Raw genomic sequence first — 27,755 nt, 5'->3', positions numbered from 1 at the left:
TTTGTAGCATCTGTTGGGTCAGCAGCATCAGAGCCAGAGACGCAAAGAAACTGTACAAACTGAAAAAAGAGGTTATGGTGCGAAGACCGCTGCACGAGCTGAATGAGATAATGGACAATACTGCCCAGCCGCTACATAACATAGTGTTGAAACAACAGTGTGTTCAGTCAGAGGCTTCCTCATCTCCACTGCAACACAGAAGGATGCAGGTCAATCCTGTCAGCAGCCATAGCCAGGCAAAATGACAGTTTAGGATTTCTAATTTAAAAAATACTGCAACATCGTAGTTTCTCTTTAGGATGGAGGAGAACATTTTTTATTTTTATCAGATAAAATTACATTAATTAAACCCCACAGACTGTTGTTTAAGCTCTTCTTTAGCAATCTTTGCTTGGCCCACTGCTGTCCTGCTGGGAAGGTGTGAATACCAAGATGAGCCGAGTTACTCCCTTTTCCTGCCAGTGGTCATGGTGCTGTGGCAGATTAGTGCACATCTTTGTGTGTGTGTCATTACCAATGTCCCCTGTCACTTTACACAGAATGCAGATGTTCATTTCAAGAAAATATTTGTTAAAAAATGATAAAGTATCAAAACAAATGTCACATTTGTCTTTTCAAATCTGGTTTATTAGTATGATAAACAATATGAAATTAGTTTGTTTGATTAAAAATCATTTCAGTAAAAATATATGCAAATAGTTGTTCCAAGTTATCTTCAGCTTAGGATCAAACAAAAGTACTTCAGTGTATGGGCAAATTTTTTACTTGAAATAAATGAGTCTGTATTACTTTTATTTATTTATTCTTATAAAATAAAAGCAATAAACAAGAATCAAATCATTGAAAATGTGAAAGGGGATTTATCTGCTGTAGCAGAGATGCTAAGAAAGGTCAGGACAGTGTAAGAGCTCGTGCTCCCTCTGAAGGAGTTGTGATGTAGAAAGTTGGACTTCCACTGTATCGCTCCTGTTGAAAAGACAAAAAGCATACACCATGAGTAGGTCAACCTACTTTGATCTCAAACAATACATAAAAAAATCAATCCCTGAGATCTCTTACAGTTTAATATTCTAGTCAAAAATACAAATTCAATTGTCTCAGGCACTTTTTCTCATCCCAGAGCTCATGGTCCAATCCACTGGTTCTGGTGCTCAGGACAGGAAGTTCAGAGGGAGCATGAGGAAAGTGTCAGCTTTTTAACTAAACACTTTTTTCTCATTTGAAACGCATCTTTTCTTTCTCTAATCTTTCTTCACTACCGTTTCCTGCAGACTGAAATACACTGTGACAACCATGCAAGGACAGTTTTCAAACTTTCATAGAATACAGTGTTAAGCATGAAACATATTTGTGTCATTTAAGTATAAAAAGAAAGTAAAAGTATATTCATCTAACAAATTTTCTTTCCATTTATGTCAGCGAAACCAAAACAGACCAAAACGATTCGTAAACCTGGAAGTAAACATGAGACAAAAAGTACCAGGCTAAATTTGTATTTTTAATAGGATTATACATCTGTTCATTCAATGCCACAACGACACCTCCCCAGAAATCTTACTCTATGATTCTATCTTCCTTCGAGAGTCAACATGTGGACTCCAGAATTGTGAATTGTCAGTCCATCTTTGTGCTGGATTAACAGGGCTTTTTCCTTGTGGGAACAACAAATGCAATTTAAAGAAATAGTTTGAATCTTAATGAATAATTGCTAGACTATAAGCCACTAAGCGAAACATAAAGACCTAAAATAGGGAAACAGCTGTTCTGGCTAAACAATATTCAAACATTTACTGAACATCGGCTAGTCACACAGTCAACTGGTTGTAAGTAAGCTAACCCTGATCTAGCCAAAAAAAACTAAACATCCGTTACCTAACGTGATAGGGCTCACATGTGTGAGCGGAAATGGTTGACAGGGTAATTACACGACAACAATAAGAAACATGGCTAACTACACAGCTCAACAGACAGCTGACTGAGCAGCTAACAGCATGTAAAGAAAGCTAACTGCTCAGTCTGCTGTCTTTAACCTCTCAGAGTGATACCTTGTTGTTGAGCGAGACGCTTACAGTTTTTAATTTAAAGGCTTTTTTATACTAATTTACCTTGAACATAAAGTTAAATTGAATTGTACACCACATAATTAGGCTTTTATTGGCATTTATCACAGTGTTTCTATATTTTTGGAAACACAGTTGTAACACAGACACATACAATTATGGGAAAAAGACAGTACACCCTCCTTCAAGGTTTTAAGTATCAAGACAAAATAAGAACTTTTTTTTAAATCTGATCTTTACCAGGTCTTAAAAGTGGGTAAATCCAACCACAGGTTATCCATACCACATGACATATCCCATTGTGTCATAATTTATCAAACAAAAATGTAGAAAATCCCAAAATGCAGAAACAGCGTTAAGTTATTATTTCAACTGTGCTCATATGCTTTCACACATGACCAAATGGGAAAATAAGCAAAAAACTAATCAGAAATGTTATTGAGTGTTCAAAATATAAGCAAAAACAATCTCTACTTCAGAGCTGCCAACAGCTGCTGTTAGGAAGTGGAGATACATGTTGATTTAGCAGGACAGAATATGTCCCACATACAGCTTGGGAAAGACCAGAACATTGCTGTACTCCAGCAATTCTGTCACTCCACTGTAACACTACTCATCATCTCTGCCAACACACAACAAATCATTTAACTGCAATGTTTTATATTCCATATCAGAAAAGGTCTAAGTTAATCTAAATATTACATAAATACAGCCATCAATAAAATGTGCTCTTTTTTGATAAACTCTCAGAGTGGAACAGAAGCCAACAGTCTCCAGGTCATCATCTGCATGTAACCTTCAACATGGCTTATAAAAGACTTAATCAGACAAATTACATAAAGGTAAATTAAGGGTTATCAGTTGCAACTAGGAAGAACCTTCCATCATTCCTCAAATAGTCATGTTCAGCTTTTTTAAGCCACTTTCACCCAGAGCTTAGCCTTTAACAAGTCGAAGGGAGGTGCAGTTAAGAATCTCTGCAGTATCAGGAGTAACCAGATCAACCTTGAATCCCTCAGCCAGAGACACCTTCAGCAGCTCCTCCACAAAGGTCTGCATGTTTGTGATTTCACAGGGGCCCTGATGCATGTTTATGGTGTCATCTGAGCGTGTAGCCTCGAGGTTAATGACAAACAGCCCTCTGTAGCGCTGCTTGTCATACTGGTCCTGTGGAAGTTCATCAGGTCTTGGCACCCACTCCAGTTTCAGCCTGCTCTGTCCGAGGTTGCATGGCTGAGGGCTAGTCAGACCCTGGGATGTCCTGTAGGAGAAGCGCTCACAAAGCAGAGCGAGAAAAGCCCCCCAGGTACAAAAAAGGTCGACTGTGAAGGCTCGAACAGAGCATGTGCAGAGCTCATAGTTTTCTGGGCCATGGCGCAAGTTAAAATGAAGAACACGGACCTAGAACGAGAGGGGAGAATATGCTGACTACACATCCTCCAGAGTGTACACAAACAAAAAACGGTCTCTTCTGTGTTTTTAGATTGCTCAAATGGGGGCACAAATACAACCTCTGCACATATTCTGTATGTAGACTAAACACCTGTTCTAACAGTTTGGAAGTGCAAATAATTTGAATCTGCAAACAGGAATTTTCCACTGAACTTAATGTGATGATAACAAAATATTCTTCTGCTCAATGCAATCTCAATGTCAGCGCAAACTGAGCCCTTTTTTGGCTGGAGATCATGACCAGAATGAGTTGTTAGGGTGCTACTCCTTCCCTTATTATGGTAAAGAGACTGTACACAACTTATTCCTGGAATATACATGTGAGATCCATCTGAAAGCTGCAGCTACCAAGTCAACTAAAGAGAGGTCCACACTACAAGATTTAAAAGCCGATTGTCATGTTGCAGATAAACGTTGGAGACTGCAGACGAATGGCACAGATCTGATGCTAATCAGCAATCATCAACCGTTATGGCTGAACACTTGAAAAATATGTTATTTCAGAGGTTTGCAGACATGTCCCGATCTCTATCCAAATATCAAGGCTGCTTGATATTCTGATCAGTCGGTTGGGGAGGAGCTGGTCAGTGAGGACCTACAGCCAATGAGCACACAAGAGATGGGGTCTGAGGTCATGAGAAGGGAAAACCAGGAAAAAAGGAACATTTCTGCAGACCAATCATCACCCCCCCACTAGTGTCACTAGTGCAGAATTTTGTAACTTTACTAGTTAACAAGTAAAAACATCTTTTGGCCCAAGACCCTACCAGTTAAGACTTTTTGTCTTCACAAGTGTAACTAGTGAGATCTAAAACATTTACAAACTGAACTAGTGGGAGATGAGATTATCATTTACTTGTAAACTAGTAAGTTGTTTTGCTGCCAAGCTAGCTAACATGTTGGAGTTTTTGCAGCTAGTAAAAGCAACTAGTAAGACTTTGATTGCTACTAGTTTGGTCCAGGGGGCCACTAGTCTAGTAAGTCAAAAAGCTTACTAGTATGGATTTTGCTGCTACTAGTGCAGCTTCTGGTGTCACTAGCGAGGATTTTGCTGGAACAACAAAAGTGTCACTAGTAGGACTTTCCATTCAGCTAGTTGGACAGTATGTCTAATAGTGTGACCACATATCCAGCTAGTGCTGACAGTGCGAACTAGTGAAGGAAAGTAATGCCTGATATCAAGGATATGGAATAAATGCTCGAACAGCTTTCCATATTCACGTTCTTTGACCATGCCTTGATTGGTCAGAGCTCTTTTGGCAGGAGGAGGAGAGCTCAATCTATATTAGGTAGGTCATAATGTTATGGCTGATTGGTGTGGGGATTTTTAAGGACCTCAGTTTTCCTTTTTATATATACTGAAGAACCAGGGTCTTAAAAAGGTGAAGGGGAACAGGCAGTGAATGTACAAAGCAATGGCCTGAAGTTTGTGCTTTCTTATCCATAGGTGCACTGAGAAATGTATGTATCAAAGGTATAACTATTTATACCTTTGATACATGAGCAGATTCATTTGCTAAATCTTTCCAATAGGTTGATGCTGTTGACGGAGTTCAAACTCACAATGTGTTAATGGAGGTGCTGAGAAATGTCTTGGACATTAGTTCTTAGGAAACTAGATCCAGCAACTTTTGTTGGTAGAACACCTTCACATTTGGTCTGAAAAGTTCCAATGAGTAAGACTGATCAAAATTCTGAAGATGAAATAGATGCTACGTTTGATCTAACACTCACACACTGACTTGATTTGTTTTCAGACAGACATATCTCTGAAACCTTGTCACACATACCTTGGAGTCAAAGTTAACAATAACCATGGCTCCTAGTGGCCCTCCTCTAAGACCAAGAGCCACTGATGCCTCATAGTGGCGAATCTCCTCCAAGAGAGGGTGTATCTGGTAGAAATCAGCCTCTCTCCGTAGCAAATTAAGTTCTGAAAAGCCATCTGGCAGGTCCAAGGAACTGGAGCGCAGGTAATTCAGAATGTACCTGAACACTCTACCATCTCGATCAATAAAGACATTTCCCGCATTGTCCCTGAGCACTGGAATTTGTCCAGTAAACATTGCCCCAAGCATTGAGTCACGGCAGCGGGTCAGAGTGTCCAGAGTTGTCGTATAAATTTCTCCACCAACATTCAATGACACTGGATCCTGGAGAGAATTCCTGTTGCTATTGTCATCAGGAGAGTTGAGATTCAACATCTTGGGAGAGTAGATGTGATTTTTCTGATCCTGTGAATAGTTCTTTGGTATCGTTGAGAAGACGAGGATCCGTCTGCTGTGGTCAGGAATGTCAAAATGTCTTCTTCCAAAGACTTGGTTCTTTTCAAAGTCAGCAAGCCACAGTAGTCGCCGGGATACAGCCAAGTTTGGAGGGATGCGAGAAAATCTGCAAAGTTTTAGTCGAAAGCTGAAGATTTATAGAACTGCTGTGAACCTTGGAAAAGGCTGCTGTTCTTTTTTCTTCTCACTGTTGCTTCAAAATAAAAAGTGTTACTCTTAGAAAGTAATTCCCATTCATTTATGGGGTCAAATGTACAACTTTGTTGATGAATCTTCTGTTAGATTCTAAATGGTGTCAGCCAACAGCAGTCCTACAGTCTGACTGTGTTAAAGAAAAAGGCAGCAGGCTTGCAGTGACCAGACCAGCATGCTAATATCTGGACAATTCTGGCTCTGTCTTGACGAAGCTCTCTTTTTTTTTGCAGCTCATACACACTGATCTCTCATTCTCACACATATTCTCTCACACACTGGAGCTGTCTGAGCAATACACAGGGGACTGGGCTATTTGTCTGAAATCCCCCCCCCCCCCTTGTGCCTAAAACAGCTCCAAGTGTCAGCCAGATCACCAAAAGATGCTTTTTATCCCCTGTGAAAAATATCCTTTGACAATCCTCATTTCAAACTTCACCTGCAATACAAACATTTTACCAAAAAATGTATTATGATAACAAAGTAAAGAATTAAGCAAAATTCAAAATAATCAACCAAAAAAATAAGCTGACTTTGCTTAACATGCAGTAGTATGTTGCAAACATAGCATAGTCAAACTATGTACATATTTATGCAGAGCAATACAACGACTAGAGTTTTTAAAATATCAATATGTAGAAAATTAATCAATTTTATTACTTCCACTGAGGATGGAAGTATAGTAAAGCTGTATCCAAATAAAAACTTTATCTACAAGAAATCTACCGCAGTCTGTGTTTGTAACATTTATTCATCATTTAACTTAATTGGGCTAGTCGATGACCACGTCGGGGCGGCGGTGCCGGCGGTCAGGCGGTCGCAAGGCCGGAGCTGCGCTTGGCTGCGAGGGCCGTTATCACTGCTTGCAGTTCTTGTTAGGCCCGAGCAGCTAAGCGCTGCGAAGGCCTATTGTATCTGCAGGATTTCACTATTATTCCAGCTTCTTCTCCACGCGGAATCGCAAATGGGGGGGCCTGAACGTATTCGAAAACTCACCAAACTTTACCCAAATTTTGGCCATTTTTCAGATTTACACACCTCGTAGAAAAACTTTCACGCCCTAGGGATTTTGAGCTACGGACTTCATCTTTGGTCGGTATGCAGTTAAGGGATGGGGGAACAAAAGGTATCAGAAATCGTGAGTTTTTGAGCATGTTTAGGGGGCTTGGCCAAGCGGCGAACTTGGCGTACTCGCCAGTGTAAACGAAATGCTATAACTTTCACGTAAAAAGTTAAATCTGTACCAAACTTGGTATGAGTCATCCATGTTAGATGCCCAACGATCCTATGTGGTCATATGCTGACGTCATCTAAGCTCCGCCCCCTCAGAGCAGGAAGTCTCTTTCTTTCCTTGGAAAGCTCCATCTCTGGCCCCCTTCATCTAATCAACATGATCTTGTGTCAGAATACAGATTATCCCTGGACGCCTTTCGGCGGAACGGGTGAAAGCTTTCAGGGCATGTCTCGCATTTTTTCATCGAGGCAAATCTCTTCAATTCAGATTGTGTCTTCGGTTACTCGGGCTGACGGCGTCTGCCATTTTCATAGTCCAGGTAGGTGGTACTAACTGAGGCGGGCGGACACGTTGCATCAGCCAATCAGCATTGGAGTAAAGAAATGAATGCTGCAGCGAGGCGAGCATCCCATAGTGAGACATCTCACTCATAGTACTCAGAGAACCGGGGTTATGTAAATAACAGAATGACATATCATGCATGAAAAACCAGTCATTGTGGAGCCATTCATTGACCAACAACCGAACCTCCCAAGTTATCATCCTGAAGTTGGCTTTTTACAGCAGTTACAGTACTACCATTATATAAAATGTAAATACCATACGTATACCCTTTTTGTATACAGTGGATAATCCAAACAAGATTACCTGTATGTGAAGTATGGCTTTGTCAATGGCGTGGGCCATCAGTAAAGTCACAGTGCATCCCCCAAATCCTCCACCTGTCATCCGACTGCCGAACACGCCCTCCACCTCCATGGCTGCAGAAACCAGCTCATCCAACTCCCTGCAGCTCACCTCATACAGATCTCTGACAAAAGGATATTGAGTTACCAAACACTTCCTACATTCTGCCCGGAACAGTGACAGTAGCTAATACCAGAGTACACAGCTGCTTTATTTGCACCTCAGGGAGTTGTGGCTTTCCAACATAAGCTTGCCAAAGTCTTTGTAGGCTCCTCTCTTCAGGGCTTCTGCAGCATGGACAGTTCTCTCTATCTCCTCGATTACATGACGAGCTCTTCGATAGGTAACGTCATCCATCCTTTTTTTAGCAGCTGAAATGTCACAGAAGATGAAAAGAAGTTAAGCTTCATTGATATGTGATTGACAAAGTTGAAGATTAGAGTGATCAGATATCTCCTGTAGCAATTATTGGTTCTAAGATTTTTAGTATAAGGCTAAATTAGTTATCTAAATGTATATATAATGAACTGCCATAAAAAATATGAATACTGTATGTGCAGTCATGTTTAAAATAAATTGCACTCTTTTTCAATGGTTTGGACAGACCTGGTCAAAATTTTTGTTTGTGTAAACAGTTAAGCGAGTGGAAGATAAAATGATCTCCAAAAAGGTCATGGCTTGCTCACAATCATTGTTCGGAAAGGCCAGGTGTTGCAAATCTCAAAGCTTTATAATCACCCAGACTCCTATAACCTTGTCCCAACAATCAACAGCCATGGGTTGCCTAGCACTCTGTATTGATGCCCAAAAAGCATGAGAAGGCTATAAGAAGATAGCAAAGTGTTTTCAAGTACCAATTTCCTCAGTTTGAAATGTAATTAAGAAATGGCACTCAAGATAAGGTCTGGAAGACCAAAAAAAATATCAGAGAGAACTGCTTGTAGGATTGCTAGAAAAGAAAATCAGAACCCCTGTTTCACTGCAAAAGACCAGGAAGATTTGGCAGACTCTGGAGTTCAGTGACACCTGAACAAGTATGGTCTTCACGAAAGAATCATCAGAAGAAAAACTCTCCTGTGTCCTCACCACAAAATTCAGCATTTGAATTTTGCAAAGGAACATCTAGGAAAGCCTGATGCATTCTGGAAACAAGTCCTGTGGACCGATGAGGTTCAAATGGTCTAAAATAGTACAAACCCGCAATGAGCCAAAGGTGTTGGAGAACAAAGGGCACAGAATTTCATGAAAATAACATTCAAACTGTTAAGCATGGGGGTGGATCGATCATGCTTTGGGGTTGTAGTGCAGCCAATGGCACAGGGAACATTTCACAGGTAGAGGGAAGAATCGATTAAATTAAATTCCAAAATATTCTGCAAGCAGACATAAAACCATCTCTAAAAAGCTCAAGTTGAAAAGAGGATGGCTTCTACAAATGGATAATGATCCTAAACACAACTCAAAATCCACGATGGACCACCTCAAGCTGAAGGTTTTGCCATGGCCCTCACACATCACTGAAGATCTGTGGAAAGACCTCAAAAGAGCAGTTTGTGCAGACGGCAACGTTACGTAACTGGAAGACTTTTGTAAGGAAAAATGGGCGAAAATCTCTCAAACAAGCACTGACAGACTGTTGGCTGGCTAACTAACTCTGCATGGTGCCCAAACCCTTTTCTTCTTTGTAATTTTGAAAATGTAAAAGATGAAAATAAAAAAATATTTTGTTTATAGTGTAAAACTGAATGAATGTGTCATCTGTAACTTTATGCCTTTTGGAGATCATTTCATCTTCCTTAACTGTTCACATTAACACAAATTTTGAACAGGGATGCCAAAACTTTTGCATGCCACTGTAAGGTCATAGATAGTACAGTCCCTACATTTCAACTCAGTCGATGGCTGGACTTTTATTGGACCATTGCAACATCTTTCCCATCTTTGCTGTTGTAGATTTGCTGCCGTGGTGGGAATCATTGTTCTGCTCATGACCCAGTAAAAAATGTCACACAGATGGCCACACAAATGACTCTGGAATATTTTGGTATACAGAGGAGTTCATCGTGATAGAATGATGGTTAAGTTTTGAAACATTAAACTCTGCTGTGTGAATTCTGAGCATACTGCCACATGGATTTTGTTGCAGAGAGAGTCCTGGAACTTTCTTTTACAGTGTTAAAAAGTGTAAAAAGATAACTCCTTTTCAAGTGCTCAAGACAAGCAATTGCCCTAAAATACTCAGTGGGATTACATGGCACTGAAAGGTTCGGATAATTAGCTAAATTACAATAAGAATGAGTTATTAAAGGTGGGGTAGGGGTTCTTTTTCTGGAGCATTTTTTACATATTGTTTGAAATACTCTTCACACCCCCATTGCAACCAATTAATTAAAAGTTTTGACACAAATATGAAAAGTTTTAGTGGCCTCTAGAACGTACAATCTAGGAAAAACAGTATCCAATCATACTGAACGGACCGTTAACGATGATTGGATTCTGATGCCTGTGCGCGTACCCTACTCCGTGAACAAATTACGCGTCCAGAAGCTTGGCAGGAAGCTAAACTAGAGCCAGCTTGGCTAGCATCTAGCATTATTAAACGTATAGTTAGCATATACTAAATACGGCAACGATCGATGCTTGCTGTCAGAACAGCGCCTTCGTGCCCGTGAACAAGCATTGCGCGTTCATGTAATCTAGAGGCGTGGCTTAGGGGGGAAAGTGAAGAAAAGGGTTGGGACTTTTTACCTGTGTATTTTCAAAATGCAGCTTCGCTGGACTCAAAATCCAGGATCTCCTACCCTACCTTTAAGTTCATTTAGACGCCTTAATCTGACAAGAAATTGGAACGGATCGGATTCAGACCCCGAGATAACTGGGTTGAAAGTCACTCTAAACCTGCTTGTAGACGCTGAAGCACGTGGTGAATCAGACTTTGCGTTCTGCGCATGCTCCAGATGTTTTCCCGGGGTCGTGACCCGGAAGTCAAAGGAGACGATATTCCTGTTGTTGTCGCCGTCAGAAAGAAACAAACAACGCGATGGAGAATGCTCCGTTGGGCATCGCGTTTGTGCAACAAGCAGCTCATCACAGACCAAATGTAGAGGGACGTAGCTTCATCTTGCTCTGCGTTCTCCATCTTTCTCCAATGCCTGAGTTTGATTCCATTCATTCACCGCCATATATCCAAGGATAATTACCCTTGCTCTACTCATTCTTATTGTAATTTAGCCAATTATCCGATCCTTTCAGTGCCATGTAACCCCACTGACTGTGGGGCAAACTGGATTAGGGCAGAGTACCCATAAAAATGCTCCAAACCTTCTAAGTCTTTCATGGTGGCATCCCTGAGACTGTCTTTCCCCAGTGCTGAGGCGGCATTCTCACACTGGCTGCGTCTCATTGGGTATTCACTGCCAGTCAGAGAGTGCCTTACATTGGAGTTGGTAATAAGGATGACCAAGCCAGGATCTGCTAGAGGAACTGGGGTGGCCTCCAGCGACCTGAGTCATATTACAAAGAAATTCATGACTAATAACAGTGGATTACATTTTCCCTCAAAACAAAGAGGGACCAAACCGGTCCTCTTATCTTTCTAAAGACTGATAGATCTACTCTCCCTGGATGTTTACGGTACCTGCAGTCAATGAGCAAGGCATGTCCCTCCAAACCGAGAACAGACACAAACTGATCCATAATGCCACAGGGTACACCAGCATGAGTGTGCTCAGCCTGCTGACAGGCTACTGCTTTGGACACTTTGTCGCCGTCATCTGTGGAAGAAAAAATAAATCCAGATTACAGATTAAAGATTCAGGTGACATTAATGCAGACGAGCAGTTATGATTATAGAAATATAGTTGGAGCTTTCTTATGTAAATTCCGGGATTGCTTTGAAACCCTGAAATTCTCACTTCATCATTGTATCCTGTTAAATATGAACCAACAATCAAAATATGCATGGGAAAACTATAAATAAGTGCACCCTTGAGTTGAAGCTAACAGGCAGACTGTAAACACTCCAGGACACATGACTTCTTAGATTAATATTAATATTAAGATTAAGAGATTAAGATCAGATTTATTGTTATGTAGATGCAGGGAAACACACAAAATTTCTCCTCCGCATTTGACCCATCCAGGTTGGTACACACATGCACATGCACATGCACATGCACAGGGTGTCACACTCATGGAGACAGATGCCATACACTGGAGCGGTGGGCAGCCATTCACAGCGCCCGGGGAGCATGGTACGGTGCCTTGCTCAAGGGCACCTCAGCCATGGCAAGGAGGTGGACTGCCAAAGCACAAATTAGTTATAAATCCCTTTTACATTATAAAATCCTATAACCGCTAGAATGGTTTGTAGTGTCCTCTCCGATGCTACTCCCACAGCTGCTGTTATTGGACAGGAATGACTGCCTTTATTCCCCAGATAGGATACATGTTTTTTTTCCAAGTCCTTGCAAGCCTTAAGAATGATAGAGTCTCAAATTCAAACAAAGACAAATAAACATGGGCAATGTCTGACAATTAATCATCAACTAAAATGTCCCAATCCTGACAACCTAACATGAACACTCAAATCGTCCAGCAGGGTATTTCTATGCCTCAAAACATTTAATGAGAATTCAACTTTATTTGACATAGCAAAATGGATCAGTCAGCTGATCAGCAAGAAATAGATTGAAAAGTTTGGTTTTTCAAACCTTATCAATAAACATCAAGAGAAGAAGGTGAGCAAGATGGAGCCCTATTTTGTCCAGCAAACTTTTGTTTTTGCATTTCTGCTCTTCCTTCTAATGAAGCCGGAGTCTCAGCCGCACAAAGGCCAACTTCTTCTGCTGTCGATAACAGATGGCGAGTAAATGGTGAAGGATCTGCAGTTACATGACGCTATTTAAGTCTTGCTGACCACTCAAGGCACTTCAACACTACAAACCAAGTTCATCCTTCCATCCATCCATTTTCTATACCCGCTTAATCCTATTCAAGTCACAGGGTTAAAGATAACATTCTGTACCTTTTCTTAATGAATTGACACAATTTCCTGAGGTCTTGCTGAAATGTACGAGACAAGCTGGTCAAAATAACTGTTGGTTCAAGCACAGTGGCGCTTCTCTGACCCCTACTGAAACATCTCCTGAAAAGAGGCCGTTCAGAGGGGTGGAGAGAGCAGCTACCCAACCCCTTCCTGTGCTTGCATTGGAGAAAGACTTGGCTTTTCCTTACCAGGACAACAACAGCTAAGCAGCTAAGTGACCCACAGGATCATTTGTCTGTGTGGCCCTGTCCAGATTGTGTACCCTGACTTTTGCCTGATGGCAGCTGGGATAGGCTCCAGTGGTTCAAATGGATGGTTGGATTAATTCTTTCTCAGGAATTTCCTTTGTGTAAAGTTTAGGTACTGAGATTTTATACTGATCCCTCTTTGTGGGACAGTTCCTTCGCAAGTCCAGCATTACACTGCCTTTTGCTAACTCTCGCTTGAACATTTCCCTCAAATACAGTTTATCCAATGAGCTCTTATATCCTCTGAGGCTGCTGCTGGATATAAGATACAGCTGACAACAGGACATTTCCAAGTAAAGTTGGCTCCGTCATACTAGCAGGTTGGATTCCAGCAGACGGGGGTCAGAGGCTGAAGCATAGCACGGGAGACCAGTGAACTTTAGAAAATCAGAACAGCTCATTGGTAATGAACCTTCAAACATTTTGGGGGGAGTTGTTCACTTAAATATATGCTCTCAAAAAAAAAGAAAAAAGGGATTTTTCTATCATAAGTCCACTTTAAAGCCATTTTATCATCAAGATATTCAAACACTGCATGAAAAGAGGGATTTGTGGATGTATGTGGCCCCTTACATGTCCGCATACGTTGAGCCCCTGCATTTGCGGTGGTAAAAGTGAAAACTTGGCCCAAATTGTCGCAAATTGACCTGGCAACTGCTCCCCCATGCCCCCCTCCCCTCCCCTACTTAGGAGAGCCTTTAATATGTAAATGCCAGTGATCAGGTCAGGAGCTGCCACAGTCATTTTCAAGTGGGGTGGGGTGAGGTGAGGTGGGGGGTGGGCAGGCCTGTTTCTACACGTTCATCACTATCACCTCCAACTCCAGCCAAGTTTGTTGCTGTGTTGTCTTGAAAAAGAAGAGGTGCACGCTGTCTGCTGGTGACAGGTGATGCATATCTGGGTTTTTTTCTCCCAAACACCTCTTTTGTAATACCGCTTTTTGTGGGCAAAATTCAAGGATTCAAGGTTTCAAAGGTTTATTGTCATGTGTGCAGTTAGAAACGTGTTTCCCTGAACAATGAAATTATTTTCTTTGTTGCCCGCACTGGATGTCCAAATGTATAATAATAAAGATAAGATAAAGATAAAATAAGCATGCAACAGCAATATTCTAAAAGGTTTCTTAAATAAAATAGAAATAAAAATATAGAAATCTGGCCTGTATACATAATGTGCAGTAGTGCGCTCAGTGTTTTATTGTGTATGGCTTAATTCTCAGTCACAATGGTCACAATATCGCCGAGGTCTTTTCTTTGTCCTTGCAGAGTCCATTTTTGTGTCAAAACAGTGCAAATTGCCAGCTGTGGTCAGACAACATTAAATAGCAAAAGGACGGGAGGTTGTCTCGCGAGTACTCCGTGTAATGACGTATACGCATATGATTGGTGGAGCTTAACGGCTCGCATAAGCTCTCGTTCAATCACGTATGAGAAACATTGTGTCGTGCAGTGTAAACAAAAAGTTTAAGGAGCAGATCTGGCGGCAGAAAGGCAGACAGAAAGGCAGACAGAGTCCCGTGCTGTGAAAACTGCCCTGGTTTGCGGAATACAATGGCTGGAAGACGACTAGCTTTCAACTCCCCAGCAACTCTCTGCGGGTCTACAGGTTTGTGTGTTTTTTTCTACTTGCACATGACCATTTGATTGTTTAATTTTAGTCTTGTTGACACTGTACAGCACTTGGGACAGTTCTCGCTGATTTTAAATGTGCTGTATTTTAAACTTACTTTCTCACTTGCTTACAGGCAGATAAAATGAAAGTCCTGTTGAATGCTATGACCGGAATGTCTCATATGGTGTCCAGCACTGTGGATACGGTCGTGGAGAGGGTTCTGGAGGGAATCGACCAGAGATTCGCTAGGTTGGAGGCAAGACGGCCGTCGAGAACGGACTGGAGTTACATTCCAGAGAAGTTGAAGAGCGCACCCCCAAGAGAAGGCGGATACAGAATCCGAAAATCGCGGTAAGAGTAGGTTATTGACTGTGGCTTTAGGCTAAACTCAACTTAATTGTCTCCATCACGTGAAAACCAGTGTGAGTTGCTTTATTTAAAAAAATGAATTTCGTGTTTTCAATTTATAGGAAGCAGTTCGCTGCCTGCATAACTCACCGTGGCATTATAATCCAGGTCAAGGGTAAGAATAAGTGAATGTTCTAATATCTAGTTGAGTTGGACCCGATGTTACGTTAATGCAGTTTTTTTTATTAACCATAGGCCTGTTGTTTTTACAGGCTACTGTCACCTCACAATATGGATGTAACGAGTCGCTTGAAGGAGGCGGTGGCAAACAGTCCGAACTTCAGAGAGGTAGACGGGGACACTATCGAGGGTGAGCGGCGCTGACTTTTACCACGGCTCTGGCACTGATACTTTTAAGCACTGGTCATTTTATTCATTCCTCTTGTTGTTGTTTTTTAGCTGCGTGACGGACCTGTGTGCTGTGCTACAGGCGCGTCTTGAAGCCAACCCGAAATACTCACAGTCTCACCACAGAAGAGTGAAAGAGAGTAAGAACATATACGCTGTCAATATGACTTTCGTTACTTTATAGACAAGTTGTCAATATGCTGTGCATGGATAGACTATGTTTTGATTATTTATTGGTTATTCCAACAGCTCCCAGAAGCCAGCTTCTGATCCAGGATGAGGACGTCTGACCACTCCCGCAGACCCTGCAGGGACCGGAGTAATGCAAAGAATGCGGATTCCAAACGGCGGCATTTAGGCTTATTGTGTATATTGTAGGCTACAGCAGTGTGTGTGTGTATAGTTTTCAATTCTTTATTATCAACATGGTTCTTATTACAATGTAAGCTATGTACATTGTGTGGTGTGGCAATAAAAGCGCTTTAAAAAAAAAAAAAAAGTTTCCTTTTTCATTCTCAATAGATTCACGTCATTCATGCCTGCATTAGCCTAGTCATAGTGCAGCTTATAAGAATGACGTGAATATATGAAGTACACAAACATCCCAGGAATATTAGTAATCATAATCACAATTATTAATCATAATTGCTGAATGATATGCCCATATAAAGTATGCATATATTAACCTTATTGGCCAATGGGCGGTCAGCTTTACAAGAGCTTTTTTATGTAATCACGTGCCTTTTTTGTCCAATACCAGCGAGGCCAGTGAGAGGTCCAGGTACTCTCACAGCGGGGTGCTAATCGCTGAGCCATTAGCACCCCACTGTGAGAGCCCGCCGCGAGTCGGGTTCGTTTCCGACGATTTTCTCGCTCAACAAACTTAGGCGCCGTTTACACATACCCGGGTATTTTGAAAAACGCATATTTTCTAACCTTCGTTTTCAAAAAAAAACCCCGTGCACACAGCCCCGTTTTTTAAAATAACCCCGTCTACATTGATCCGGAGAAATACGCTATCAGGAGCTGTTAAATTACGCCAAGCCTGACGGTGGCAATGTTAGAACAATGAGAATTCCACACAAGCCAATCAGAAGCCTAATAGAGAACCGCTGACAGGCAACTTTCTTCACAACATCAACAGAAGCGCGCATGTGAGTACTCTCACCCTGGATGTGCGGGCGTAGCAGTTCTGCTAGGGAAAGGAGTGAAAATCGTGACATCCTGAAATTTTCCCTCCATTCCTCCGGGACAACAAAGCCATTTTCAAAATTTTCCCACCATAAAGCAGTCCGTCCGGGTCTAATTCAGAATCGCCGTCGCTGGCGGTGGTATGGCCGGGCTCTGTCTGCCAACAGAAGCTCCGCAATTGTTGCCCTCCGCGCCGTAATGCGCCTTTGTTGTTCAATACATTGTATGACTGTAATTTTCAAAATCACACAAGCGAGTATAGCTCTCAACAAAATAAATGCTGCTAGTACCTCCATGCTTGCCAGATAAACAATGAATGGCGTTATCCTGCCACTATGGTGGATAGGGGCGGGGCTCTGTACTATGACGACAACTCCGCATTCCATTCTGAAAACTCCGTTTTCGTCTTTCAACCAGTTTACACACAAACGCTAAACGGAGTTTTTAAAAAATCTCCACTTTTGCCGGAGTTTTTTTTTAGCTTCGTTTTCGGAGGAAAAAACTCCATTTGTGTGTAAACGAAAGGCACAAACGAAGGGAAAGGTCTTCGTTTTTCAAAATACCCGGGTATGTGTAAACGGCACCTTAAAGTTTGTCTGCCTGCAAGCGCCCAGGTGCGTCCGAAAATTAGGCAAATTCGCGGAAGTTCACTGCCGTCCACAGTGACACAAATCCCTCTTTTCGTGCAGTGAAAAGTACTTGATTTTCAGCAAGGTCAGCAAGAAAGATCTGTCTGCCATGCATTTAGTTTACCATTGTCTTCCCCACAGTTTCTGTCAGATCATTAGTTGTCACTCACGTCACCTGTTTGTCATTGTCCCCAGCTGCACACTGTCACCAATCACTCCCAGTTCCCTATTTAGTTTCCAGGCTCCCCTGTCATTGTGTGATATCCTTACCTGATTTTCACCCCTCATGCCACGTAGTCAAGCTAAGTGGTTTTTTTCATGTTATACCAAGTAATGTTCCTTGTTTTGTTTTTCCTTAGTCTTGTTTTTTGTCCCACAGTTTAAGTTTTTGTCATTCGGCTCAGTCGCGTCTTTTCCTTAACGTTTGTTTTTGTGAATAAAAACCAAGTTTGCATCCGTGTCCTGCCTACCCACCCCATCACGACAGTAAGCCTAGATATATATTCATTGAAAAGCAATCTGATTCAGTGTATATATGGTTGTATTTTCCTGTTGCTCAGATTAACAGATTCACAAAAATTTTAAATCTGAGCAAAAATGAATATTACTTGAGATGGATCAGGTCAGTTTATTCTGACTGCAGTGGTTACATGAGGCAACTTAATCTTAGATTGGACTTTGATTTTAAGTTATTAATGTAAACACAGCCTGTGTATAATTAAGGGGATATTAATATCAATCCTGAAAACAATTACTGGTTGCTGCCTTGCAGTTCTGTAATAATGGAAATTGTGAACTTGCAGTAAGTGTACAGTGTTTGACAAGTGAGCTAAACCATATTTTGACACCAAATAATTTACCAGCTATCATCCAGCGATGGATGGAAAGCATTGAAGATGTACTGATTGTCCATTGACTGATTATTGTTGGTAGACGATCATTAATTTCCCATGTTTAACTGCATCTAATTCCAGTTTGGTGAAAGAGACTAAATAACAGATGCCAGAGTCACTCTTCCTTGACTACAGTGGCTCTAAGATTTCATCCCTGTCCGACTGACCTGGCTTGAGCTGCTGCAGGAAGGTGTAGAAGGCCACCTCTAGAGAGGCAGAGCTGGACAGCCCCCCACCCAAGGGAACACTGCTGGCCACCACCGCCCTGAAACCTGGGAGAGGAGTAGCTGTAGCACACAAAAAGATGGTCCACATTAATATCAATGTCCTGTGCAGCAGGACCACACAACTTGGACACTGATAAGCTTCTGCTGTACATGTTTTTATGTCCTTTGCCATGACTACCTTCTAATAAAAGATATCCCAGGTAATGAGTTGTTTGCTTACCCCTGTAGTGCTGTAGAACACCTTTCACATAGTTTGCCCAGCAGGGTAACCCTGGAGACAGAGAGGATCCATCACTGGGCAAGCTGAAGTCCACTCTCCGAGGTTCGTCAGCATCCTCCGTTGCTGTTACCACGGTAACATCTTTGCCAGAGGTTTTGCTCCCTACCACCACAGTGACGAGGGGCAGTGCCTAACACATTAAAAAAAAAACAGATATAGTCTAAGAGGAAAGATTCACTTTTGACCATTTCAGTAATAATCATGGATTGTTACAGTTGTTTTGCTTATTTCTGATTTGTGGAGATCTTAATGTGCATCTAGGAATTTCTGTGGAAGTTTTTGTTGGACTTTCACATTTGTAACCACAGAAGATAATTCACAATTGTACGGGAGTACATTGCTGCTATCCCAAGAAAAACTCTCACAATTTCTTTTTTTGTGTTCCAATACTGTTTTCAGGTAATATTTTTTAAAATATCTTGTCATCAAGTGATAACACATAGTTCAAACGCATTGAAAGCATTAGAATGTAAAAACGTTATTTGATAATGTATTAACGTGATAATCTTTGAAAAAGGAAATGGTGTGTGGATCAGAGAAATTATTTCTATGACTTGATTAAGTTCTCTCCTTCATGCTTTGGTTGAGACATGACGAGCTTCGGCAGTTATCAAACACCTCAGATGACGTGTACTCTGAGAAGGATTGTAAAGAATGACGTGTGATGGATCCATACATATACAAGCTCAGGCTGCTTATGTTGTACCTACAAGTACAGCCAGAGATCTATTTCTTGAGCTTCTTGATCCTTGTGGTATTACAGTCCAACTAATCACATAATATATGTTATGTTTCACATTCTTATAAAAAAAAAGAAAGTAATAATAACAAATGTTTCACGCTCAGATTACATCACATTATAACAACATAAACATTATCTTTTCAACATGATAATTAAGTCATTACGTGACAAGTATGTATGTAGTAAAAATTACATATTACAATCAGAATGACTGTAAACTGAACATTAAAATAAAATGTTGGAACATTAACCTTTCATCATAACTTCTCCAATTTTCTATTGCTGGGTTTGCAGCAACACTTTCCATACAAACGTGTTTATTGATCCTCATACCCACAGATACAGTATTCTTGCATTCCCAAAAATAGTGATTTACATGTAGAACTTGCTCTGTAAATGTTCAGAAATGTGTGGCTCCAGGTTTCCCTTTGCCTGCATTTCAGTTGTGAAAGGATTTGCATTAGAATTTTACGTGAAATTGAAATACATCTTTTTAGAACAAATGAGAAATATTTGCAAATTGCTCCATATTTTGGTGAATATTATCTTACAAAACAAACAGAGGCCTGCTTGGTGGTGTGGTGGTTAGCACTGTCAGTTCACAGCAAAAGGGTTCCTGGTTCAAATTCTTGGGATTCTAACCTTTCTGTGTGGAGTTCCTGATACTCTGGCTTCCTCCCACTATCCAAAAACATATAGGTTGGGTTAATTAGTCACTCCAAACTCATCCCGGAAGGGAGTGTGAGCATGGATAGTTGCTCGTCTCTATGATGAACTGGCGACCTGTCCGGGCGCTCCACCCCCACCCAGTAACGGAGTAATCTAATTAATTACTTTTCCCATCGTTACAACGCCGTTAACGTTACTGAGAATATAAAGTGGCGCGTCACTACACTTTGGTTGTAGGCTTTCGGCTACACATCAGCTGCATGCTACCTGGAGAGAGCAGGGGTGGGGATGATGACACCGTTGCAAATGCGATGATGATTGGCTGGGTGGGAGGATGCCCTGCTCACTGCACGCGCTGACGACTACTACTAAACTCACACAAGACAGTGACAATGGCGATGAGCCAGGGAAGTTCAAAGGTAGCGTTCTCTAACTGGAAGTACCGGCACTACTTCTCACTCGTGGAGATAAAAGGCAAGAATGTGTATGTAACATGCACGCTATGCCCAGGGAAAAAAAACTTTATCCACATCTGCCTCAAGTAACTCAAATCTAATGAAGCACCTCACATCAACCTATGCGAATATGAAGCACTTGTTGCTTCTGCTAACCCAACCCCAAGCCCAAATGCAGCTAGCTAACCCAACCCCAAGCCCAAATGCAGCTAACTAACCCAACCCCAAGCCCAAATGCAGCTAGCTAACCCAACCCCAAGCCCAAATGCAGCTAACTAACCCAACCCCAAGCCCAAATGCAGCTAGCTAACCCAACCCCAAGCCCAAATGCAGAATCAGAATCAGAATCAGAATCGCTTTTTATTGCCAGGTATGTGGACACACACGAGGAATTTGACTCCGGTTACACCTCACTCTCTTTAGTGCAACAATTACAAAAAAATAGACAAAAAAATAGACATAGAACAAGATTAAATCAGAAGTGCAAATTGGTGCATGGTGCAAGGATGAAACACTGAAGTCCGGTTTTAGCTGTTTAACACAGAGACAGCCTGAGGGAAGAAACTGTTCCTGTGTCTTGTTGTTTTGGCGTACAGAGTTCTGTAGCGCCTTACAGAAGGGAGGAGTTTAAACAGTTTGTGTCCAGGGTGTGATGGGTCTGCAGAGATGTAACCTGCCCGTTTCCTGACTCTGGACAGGTACAGATCCTGGATGGAGGGCAGGCTGACACCAATAATCTTCTCTGCAGACCTTATTGTCCGTTGCAGTCTGTTTTTTTCCTGTTTGGTGGTTGATCCGAACCAAACGGTGATGGATGAACAGAGAACAGACTGAACAATGGCGGTGTAAAACTGGATCAGCAGCTCCTTAGGTAGGTTGAGCTTCCTGAGCTGCAGGAAGTACAACCTCTGCTGGGCCTTTTTGATGGTAGTGACTGTGTTGGTCTCCCACTTCAGGTCCTGAGAGATTGTGGGGCCCAGAAACCTGAAGGATTCCACAGCAGACACTGCGTTGTTGGTGATGGTGATGGGTGGCAGAGTGGGGGGGCTTCTCCTAAAGTCCACTGTCATCTCCACTGTTTTTAGCGTGTTCAGCTCCAGATTAGGGGTGGGCGATATGGGCAAAAAAAAATATCTCGATATTTTTTAGGATTTTCACGATAAAGATATTTTGACGATATTTAAAAAAAAATTAAAACTTGCATTAAGATCACAATAAAATGAACACAAGCATGCAAGTCTAAGCACACACGGCCGGTAGGCTACAGTGAAACTGCGAATGGCTCATTAAATCAGTTATGGTTCCTTTGATCGCTCTACCGTTACTTGGATAACTGTGGAAATTCTAGAGCTAATACATGCAAAACGAGCGCTGACCTTCGGAGATGCGTGCATTTATTAGACCCAAAACCCATGCGGGGTGCCTCTCGGGGTGCCCCGGCCGCTTTGGTGACTGATAACCTCGAGCCGTTTCTCAGGCTACTTCTCCCTCCGGAGAGGGAGCCTGAGAAACGGCTACCACATCCAAGGAAGGCAGCAGGCGCGCAAATTACCCACTCCCGACTCGGGGAGGTAGTGACGAAAAATAACAACACAGGACACTTTAAATCCCAGTGTTTCCCATACATTGAGGAAACTATGGCGGCCCGCCATAGTTTCCTTTTGGCCGCCATAGTTTCCGAATCCCAATCGTTTGAAACACAGCGATTTTTATTTTTTTTTTTTTGAAACACAGCGATTTCCTCGAAAACCAACCAATATGACTATACAACAGGTGAATTAGTAATTAAACATGTCCTAAAGTGTGCAATGTCAGAGTTTTGAAGTTTAGTGGCAAAAAAGGTTTATGTGTTATTAGTCGCTGTCGGGGCGATTGACACACGTTATAGATTAGTGGGTGCGCGTGCATAAAGGTCAGCTGTAATCATCGTGATTTCGTTGACAAACATATTTTTTTGACCTATTTATATTCTGAGAAATAATGTGAAATTTGAGCAATGACGAGTACACTAGTATGTTGTCCAGTATGTTGCTTAAAAAAATAGTAAGCTCAATAGTTTCTGTTTAAAATAAGGTGTTTCATCCGTCCCGCATGTGTGGTTCAACCATCCCGACTAGGCGGAGCGGGGTGAAGTTGGTTTTATATTCGACATTCGCCTATTTTCCGGCTTTGTAATTGTAATAGCGTCACGAAAACTGCACCAATTAGCCTCAGGATGGTATTAATATTTACAGAAAACTAAGACTAACATACCACAGGCTTTATCAACTCACCAAAGTAAGCCTGAAAGATCAGAGTAACCGCGCCGAATATACTCCTAAGTGAACTACGGCAGCCGGAGCGCTTAGGGACCGTCGCAAAAGTGCAACGCCTTTTTTTGTTCTCACTGGATATTCAACCAATGCACACCAAACCACTTCGGATGGGTTTGTGAACTCACTATAAAGCTTTCACAGTCTTTTAGTTTCCAGAAAAATCATTTTAGGTAGAACATTTACTCAGTGTGCATAGTTAATTCCATTTTAGATTTTTATTTTGTAATAGCTCTCTTGTTTTTAAACATATCAACACCAAACCACTTCTGATGTGTTCCTGAACTCATTGTGTACTTCCCACACCCTTTGTTATCAAGGAAAACCTTTTCAAGTTTCTCAAAAAGGCATAAGTCCTCACTGTATATGATCCATTCATATTTTTCATGAAGTTTAGTTTTAACCTGTAAATATTTTCTATTACAATTGTTATCATTGGGTTTTAATGACAAGATGAGGTTTCCTCATAAGCCCACAAGGGTTTCTGACATCTCCAGCACACATTCCTTTTTTTTAATTTGTTGTGTTTTATTGTGTATTTTTTTGTTATATTTGAATGAATGTGTGCAAATCAATCAAATAAAATAAAATCTGCAGTCGCACAAATTTACGCCGCGTGAATTTACCCCCCCCCCCCCCCCCCCCATAGTTTCCAAAAATTCTGTGGGAAACACTGTAATCCTTTAACGGGGATCAATTGAAGGGCAAGTCTGGTGCCAGCAGCCGCGGTAATTCCAGCTCCAATAGCGTATCTTAAAGTTGCTGCAGTTAAAAAGCTCGTTGTTGGATCTCGGGATCGAGCTGACGGTCCGCCGCGAGGCGAGCTACTGTCTGTCCCAGCCCCTGCCTCTCGCTGTCCCAGCCCCTGCCTCTCGCTGTCCCAGCCCCTGCCTCTCGGCGCCCCCTCGATGCTCTTAGCTGAGTGTCCCGCGGGGTCCGAAGCGTTTACTTTGAAAAAATTAGAGCGTTCAAAGCAGGGCGTGGCGTGGCGCTGTGGTAAGGGCAGAGGACCACTGGCGCCGCACTTTTTGGCGATTGGAAAAAAAAAAAAATTTTTTTTTTTTTTTTTTTTGCCTATATCTCGATATTGCAAATTACTCATCGTCAAAACAACATTCACGATAATTTCGCAAACGATACATATCGCCCACCCCTACTCCAGATTGTTCTGACCACACCAGCAGACCAGCCGTTCAACCTCCCGTCTGTATGCAGACTCATCACCGTCCCGGATGAGGCCGATGACTGTTGTGTCATCTGCAAACTTCAGGAGTTTAACAGACGGGTCTCTTGAGGTGCAGTCGTTGGTGTAAAGGGAGAAGAGCAGTGGGGAGAGTACACACCCCTGGGGGGCACCTGTGCTGATGGTCCGGGTGCTGGATGTGATGCTCCTCAGCCTCACCTGCTGCTTCCTGTCAGTCAGGAAGTTTGTAATCCACTGACAGGTGGAGGAGGGCACAGTGAGCTGGGTGAGTTTGGTGCGGAGGATGGCTGGGACGATGGTGTTGAACGCCGAACTGAAGTCGACAAACAGGATCCTGGCGTACGTCCCTGCAGAGTCGAGGTGTTGCAGGATGTAGTGCAGTCCCATGTTAACGGCATCATCCGCTGACCTGTTCGCTCGGTAGGCGAACTGCAGGGGGTCCAGCAGGGGGTCTGTAATGTCCTTCAGGTACCCCAACACCAGTCTCTCGAAGGACTTCATGACTACAGATGTGAGGGCAACAGGCCTGTAGTCGTTCAGTCCTGTGATGGTGGGTTTCTTGGGGACCGGGATTATTGTGGAGAGTTTGAAGCATGAGGGGACTTCGCACAGCTCCAGGGATCTGTTGAAGATCCGGGTGAAGATGGGGGCCAGTTGGTCAGCGCAGACCTTCAGGCAGGAAGGTGACACACCGTCTGGGCCGGGTGCCTTCCTGATCTTTTGTCTGTGAAAGACTGACAGAACATCCTCTTCACAGATCGTGAGTGCTGGTGGGGGGTCAGAGGGGAGAGGTGGCAGAGTGGCAGGTGATGTCAATGGGGGGGGGGGAGGTGGAGAGGTGTGAATGTGTCAAACCTGCAGTAGAACACATTCAGCTCGTCAGCCAGTTGATGATTCGCTGCAGTGTTTGGGGATGGTCTCCTGTAGTTGGTGATGGACTGCAGGCCTCTCCACACTGACGCTGGATCGTTGGCTGAAAGGCTGTTTTTAATCTTTTCAGCGTAGCTCCTCTTGGCTGCTTTCACCTCCATTGTCAGCGTGTTTCTGGCCTGGTTGTAGAGGACTCTGTCCCCACTTCTGTAGGCCTCCTCCTTGGCCTGACGAAGTTGCCTGAGTTTTGCAGTGAACCAGGGTTTGTTGTTGCTGTATGTGCGGAAGGTTTTGGTGGGCACACACATGTCCTCACAAAAGCTGATGTAAGATGTCACGGTATCAGTCAGTTCATGCAGGTCTGAGGCTGCAGTCTCAAAAACACTCCAATCAGTGCAGTCAAAGCAGGCTTGTAATTCCACTTTGGCGTTGTTGGTCCATCTCCTCACCGTCTTGACCACAGGCTTAGCAGATTTCAGCTTCTGCCTGTAGGTCAGGATAAGATGAACCATGCAGTGGTCAGAGAGTCAAAGGGCTGCACGGGGGACAGAGTTATATGAGTTCTTAAAAACAGTGGTCCAAAGTGTTTGTGTCCCTGGTGGGACACTTAATATGCTGTTTATATTTTGGCAGTTCGTGGCTGAGGTTTGCTCTGTTAAAGTCCCCCAAAACAATGAGCAGAGAGTCCGGGTGTTTTTTCTCCACGTTATTAATCTGGTCGGCCAGGTGTTGTAACGCCTCAGTAACACAGGCCTGAGGAGGGATGTAGACTCCGACCAGAACAAACGAGGAAAACTCCCGCGGCGAATAGAACGGTTTACAGTTGATGAAGAGTGTTTCTAGTTGAGGACTGCATGATTTGTTTAGGACCGTGACATCAGTACACCAACCTTCGTTAATGTAAAAGCAGATTCCGCCTCCCCTCGTTTTCCCCGTAAGCTCCGTTATCCGGTCCGCTCGGTGCAGGTGAAATCCAGGCAGGTAGAGAGCAGTGTCCGGGATGTGCTCACCGAGCCAGGTTTCGGTGAAGCACAAGGCAGCAGATCTGTTGAAGTCCGTGTTGGTTGTATTGAGGAGCTGCAGTTCGTCCACCTTGTTCGCCAGAGAGCGGACGTTGGCCAGGTGAATAGACGGGAGCGCAGTGCGAAACCCCCGCTGCCGCAATCTGACAAGTGCGCCGGCTCGCTTCCCCCGATGTGTCCGGCGTCTCCAGCGGAGACCACAGAGAGCTGCTGCTCCTCCAATGAGTAGTTCTGTTAAGTTTTCCGGATCGATGAGAACCGAAGAAAAAACTTTGCTGGTGGTTATACCAATGTTTAGGAGTTCTTCTCTGGAGTAAGTGACCAGAGAAGGAGCACAGAAAACACGACAAATGCACAAAAACGTAAAAAACACGAGAGAGCGAAGTACCGAGGCAGCCATCCGCGGCGCCGTCTCCATGGTAACATGCAGCTAGCTAACCCAACCCCAAGCCCAAATGCAGCTAGCTAACCCAACCCCAAGCCCAAATGCAGCTGGCGTGAGCCACTCGAAAACAAACAACACTCGATTTTTCAGGTCAGAAACAGGTGACCACCATCACCATTTTATATTCAATATTTATGTTTTTATTTCTATGCATTACATGGCAGGCTGCAATCTATTGAGTTCAAATAAATACAGAATGTTCTAAATGACTGTATATAGTGTTTTTATTCTTCTATCAGTTAATATAAACGTATTTGATGTTAAAGATGTTATAGAACGTAACAGCGTTATAGAACATAAAAAATAACGCCACAGTTACTTTGCTGAGTAACTAATTACTTTTACAATGTGGTAACTGAGTTACTAACTCAATTACTTTTTGGGAGCAGTAACTAGTAACTGTACCTAATTACTTTTTAAAAGTAACTTGACCAACACTGAACATGAGCACATTTAAAGCACATTTAGTAGAATATTTATTGAATATTTGGAGTTTCAGTGCTGCTAACCACGTCACAGTTTGGTGGAAGCCTGGTTGGATTCCTTAAAATGTATCCTACCTTGTTTCCTCAACCCCATGACGTTTCTCAGAGAAGTTCTTTTTTTTTTTTTTTTTTTAACTGTTTTCCCGTAACTAGGTATTGTTGTTGGTGGTGTGGTTTTACCATGGGAAGCACGAATCCCTGGTTGTAGTCAGTGTGCTCCCCTATCAGGTTGACTCTCCCAGGAGCACACACTGCCACTTGGGGAGACTCCTCTCTGAACACCTGCTCATACAAGCTCCGAGCAGCCGCGACGAGCTCGGACACGCTGGGAGATGAACTTGCCATTGAGGAGAAAAGTCTCCGACAAGTGCTACGGGAATTATGAGCTATCAGTGAAGGCCGTGAGGGTGAAACGGGAAAATCCAGTCAGCACGAGACACCAGGAAACGTTCAGTTACTAACCGCTTCCTGATTGAGTTTGTTGTGAGGCTCTGGTTGGCTGAAAAACATCACATGACAGATCAGCAGTTTATTTCGGATTTTCTGCATTTTAATGATCGTGTATGCTGAACTTGTCCTAAAAACTACCAAAATTCAACTTATAAGAATAACAATATAATGGTTTCTTTTATAAGCAAGTAAAGGAATAAAAGTTTAAAAAAAAATTAAAAGCTCTGGCGCTGGTAGCAGTGCGATGCTGGCGCTTAGTGGCCGCTATGTACAAATTCTGTGTGTGTGTGTCTATATAAATAAATCTAA

At 42.6% G+C, this 27,755-nt stretch overlaps 2 protein-coding genes and 1 long non-coding RNA gene across 4 annotated transcripts; 1 reads left to right on the top strand and 2 right to left on the bottom strand.

Moving 5' to 3' along the window:
* Positions 1 to 334: 334 nt before the first annotated feature.
* On the bottom strand, positions 335 to 27,464 carry galk1 (galactokinase 1). Its single transcript, XM_075457725.1, has 8 exons — positions 27,177 to 27,464; positions 18,733 to 18,922; positions 18,453 to 18,572; positions 11,548 to 11,683; positions 11,232 to 11,413; positions 8,131 to 8,281; positions 7,872 to 8,034; positions 335 to 966 (listed from the first exon to the last, which is right to left on the bottom strand). The coding sequence occupies exons 1-8, from the start codon at positions 27,339 to 27,341 to the stop codon at positions 892 to 894; spliced, it is 1,182 nt and encodes a 393-aa protein (XP_075313840.1). The 5' UTR covers positions 27,342 to 27,464; the 3' UTR covers positions 335 to 891.
* LOC142374185 (BTB/POZ domain-containing protein KCTD21-like) lies at positions 974 to 6,233 on the bottom strand. Its single transcript, XM_075457726.1, has 2 exons — positions 5,303 to 6,233; positions 974 to 3,461 (listed from the first exon to the last, which is right to left on the bottom strand). The coding sequence occupies exons 1-2, from the start codon at positions 5,714 to 5,716 to the stop codon at positions 2,997 to 2,999; spliced, it is 879 nt and encodes a 292-aa protein (XP_075313841.1). The 5' UTR covers positions 5,717 to 6,233; the 3' UTR covers positions 974 to 2,996.
* On the top strand, positions 15,012 to 15,992 carry LOC142374145 (uncharacterized). Of its 2 annotated transcripts, XR_012768652.1 has the most exons (5): positions 15,012 to 15,167; positions 15,287 to 15,339; positions 15,437 to 15,534; positions 15,624 to 15,712; positions 15,829 to 15,991. It is a non-coding gene; the product is annotated as an uncharacterized LOC142374145 (long non-coding RNA). The 2 variants fall into 2 exon arrangements; XR_012768651.1 differs by having other exon boundaries at positions 15,032 to 15,167; positions 15,624 to 15,992.
* Positions 27,465 to 27,755: the final 291 nt, after the last annotated feature.

Source organism: Odontesthes bonariensis, chromosome 23, assembly GCF_027942865.1.
Source record: "Odontesthes bonariensis isolate fOdoBon6 chromosome 23, fOdoBon6.hap1, whole genome shotgun sequence".
Taxonomy (NCBI): Eukaryota; Metazoa; Chordata; class Actinopteri; order Atheriniformes; family Atherinopsidae; genus Odontesthes; species Odontesthes bonariensis.
This window is presented reverse-complemented; position numbering and strand designations above follow the sequence as displayed.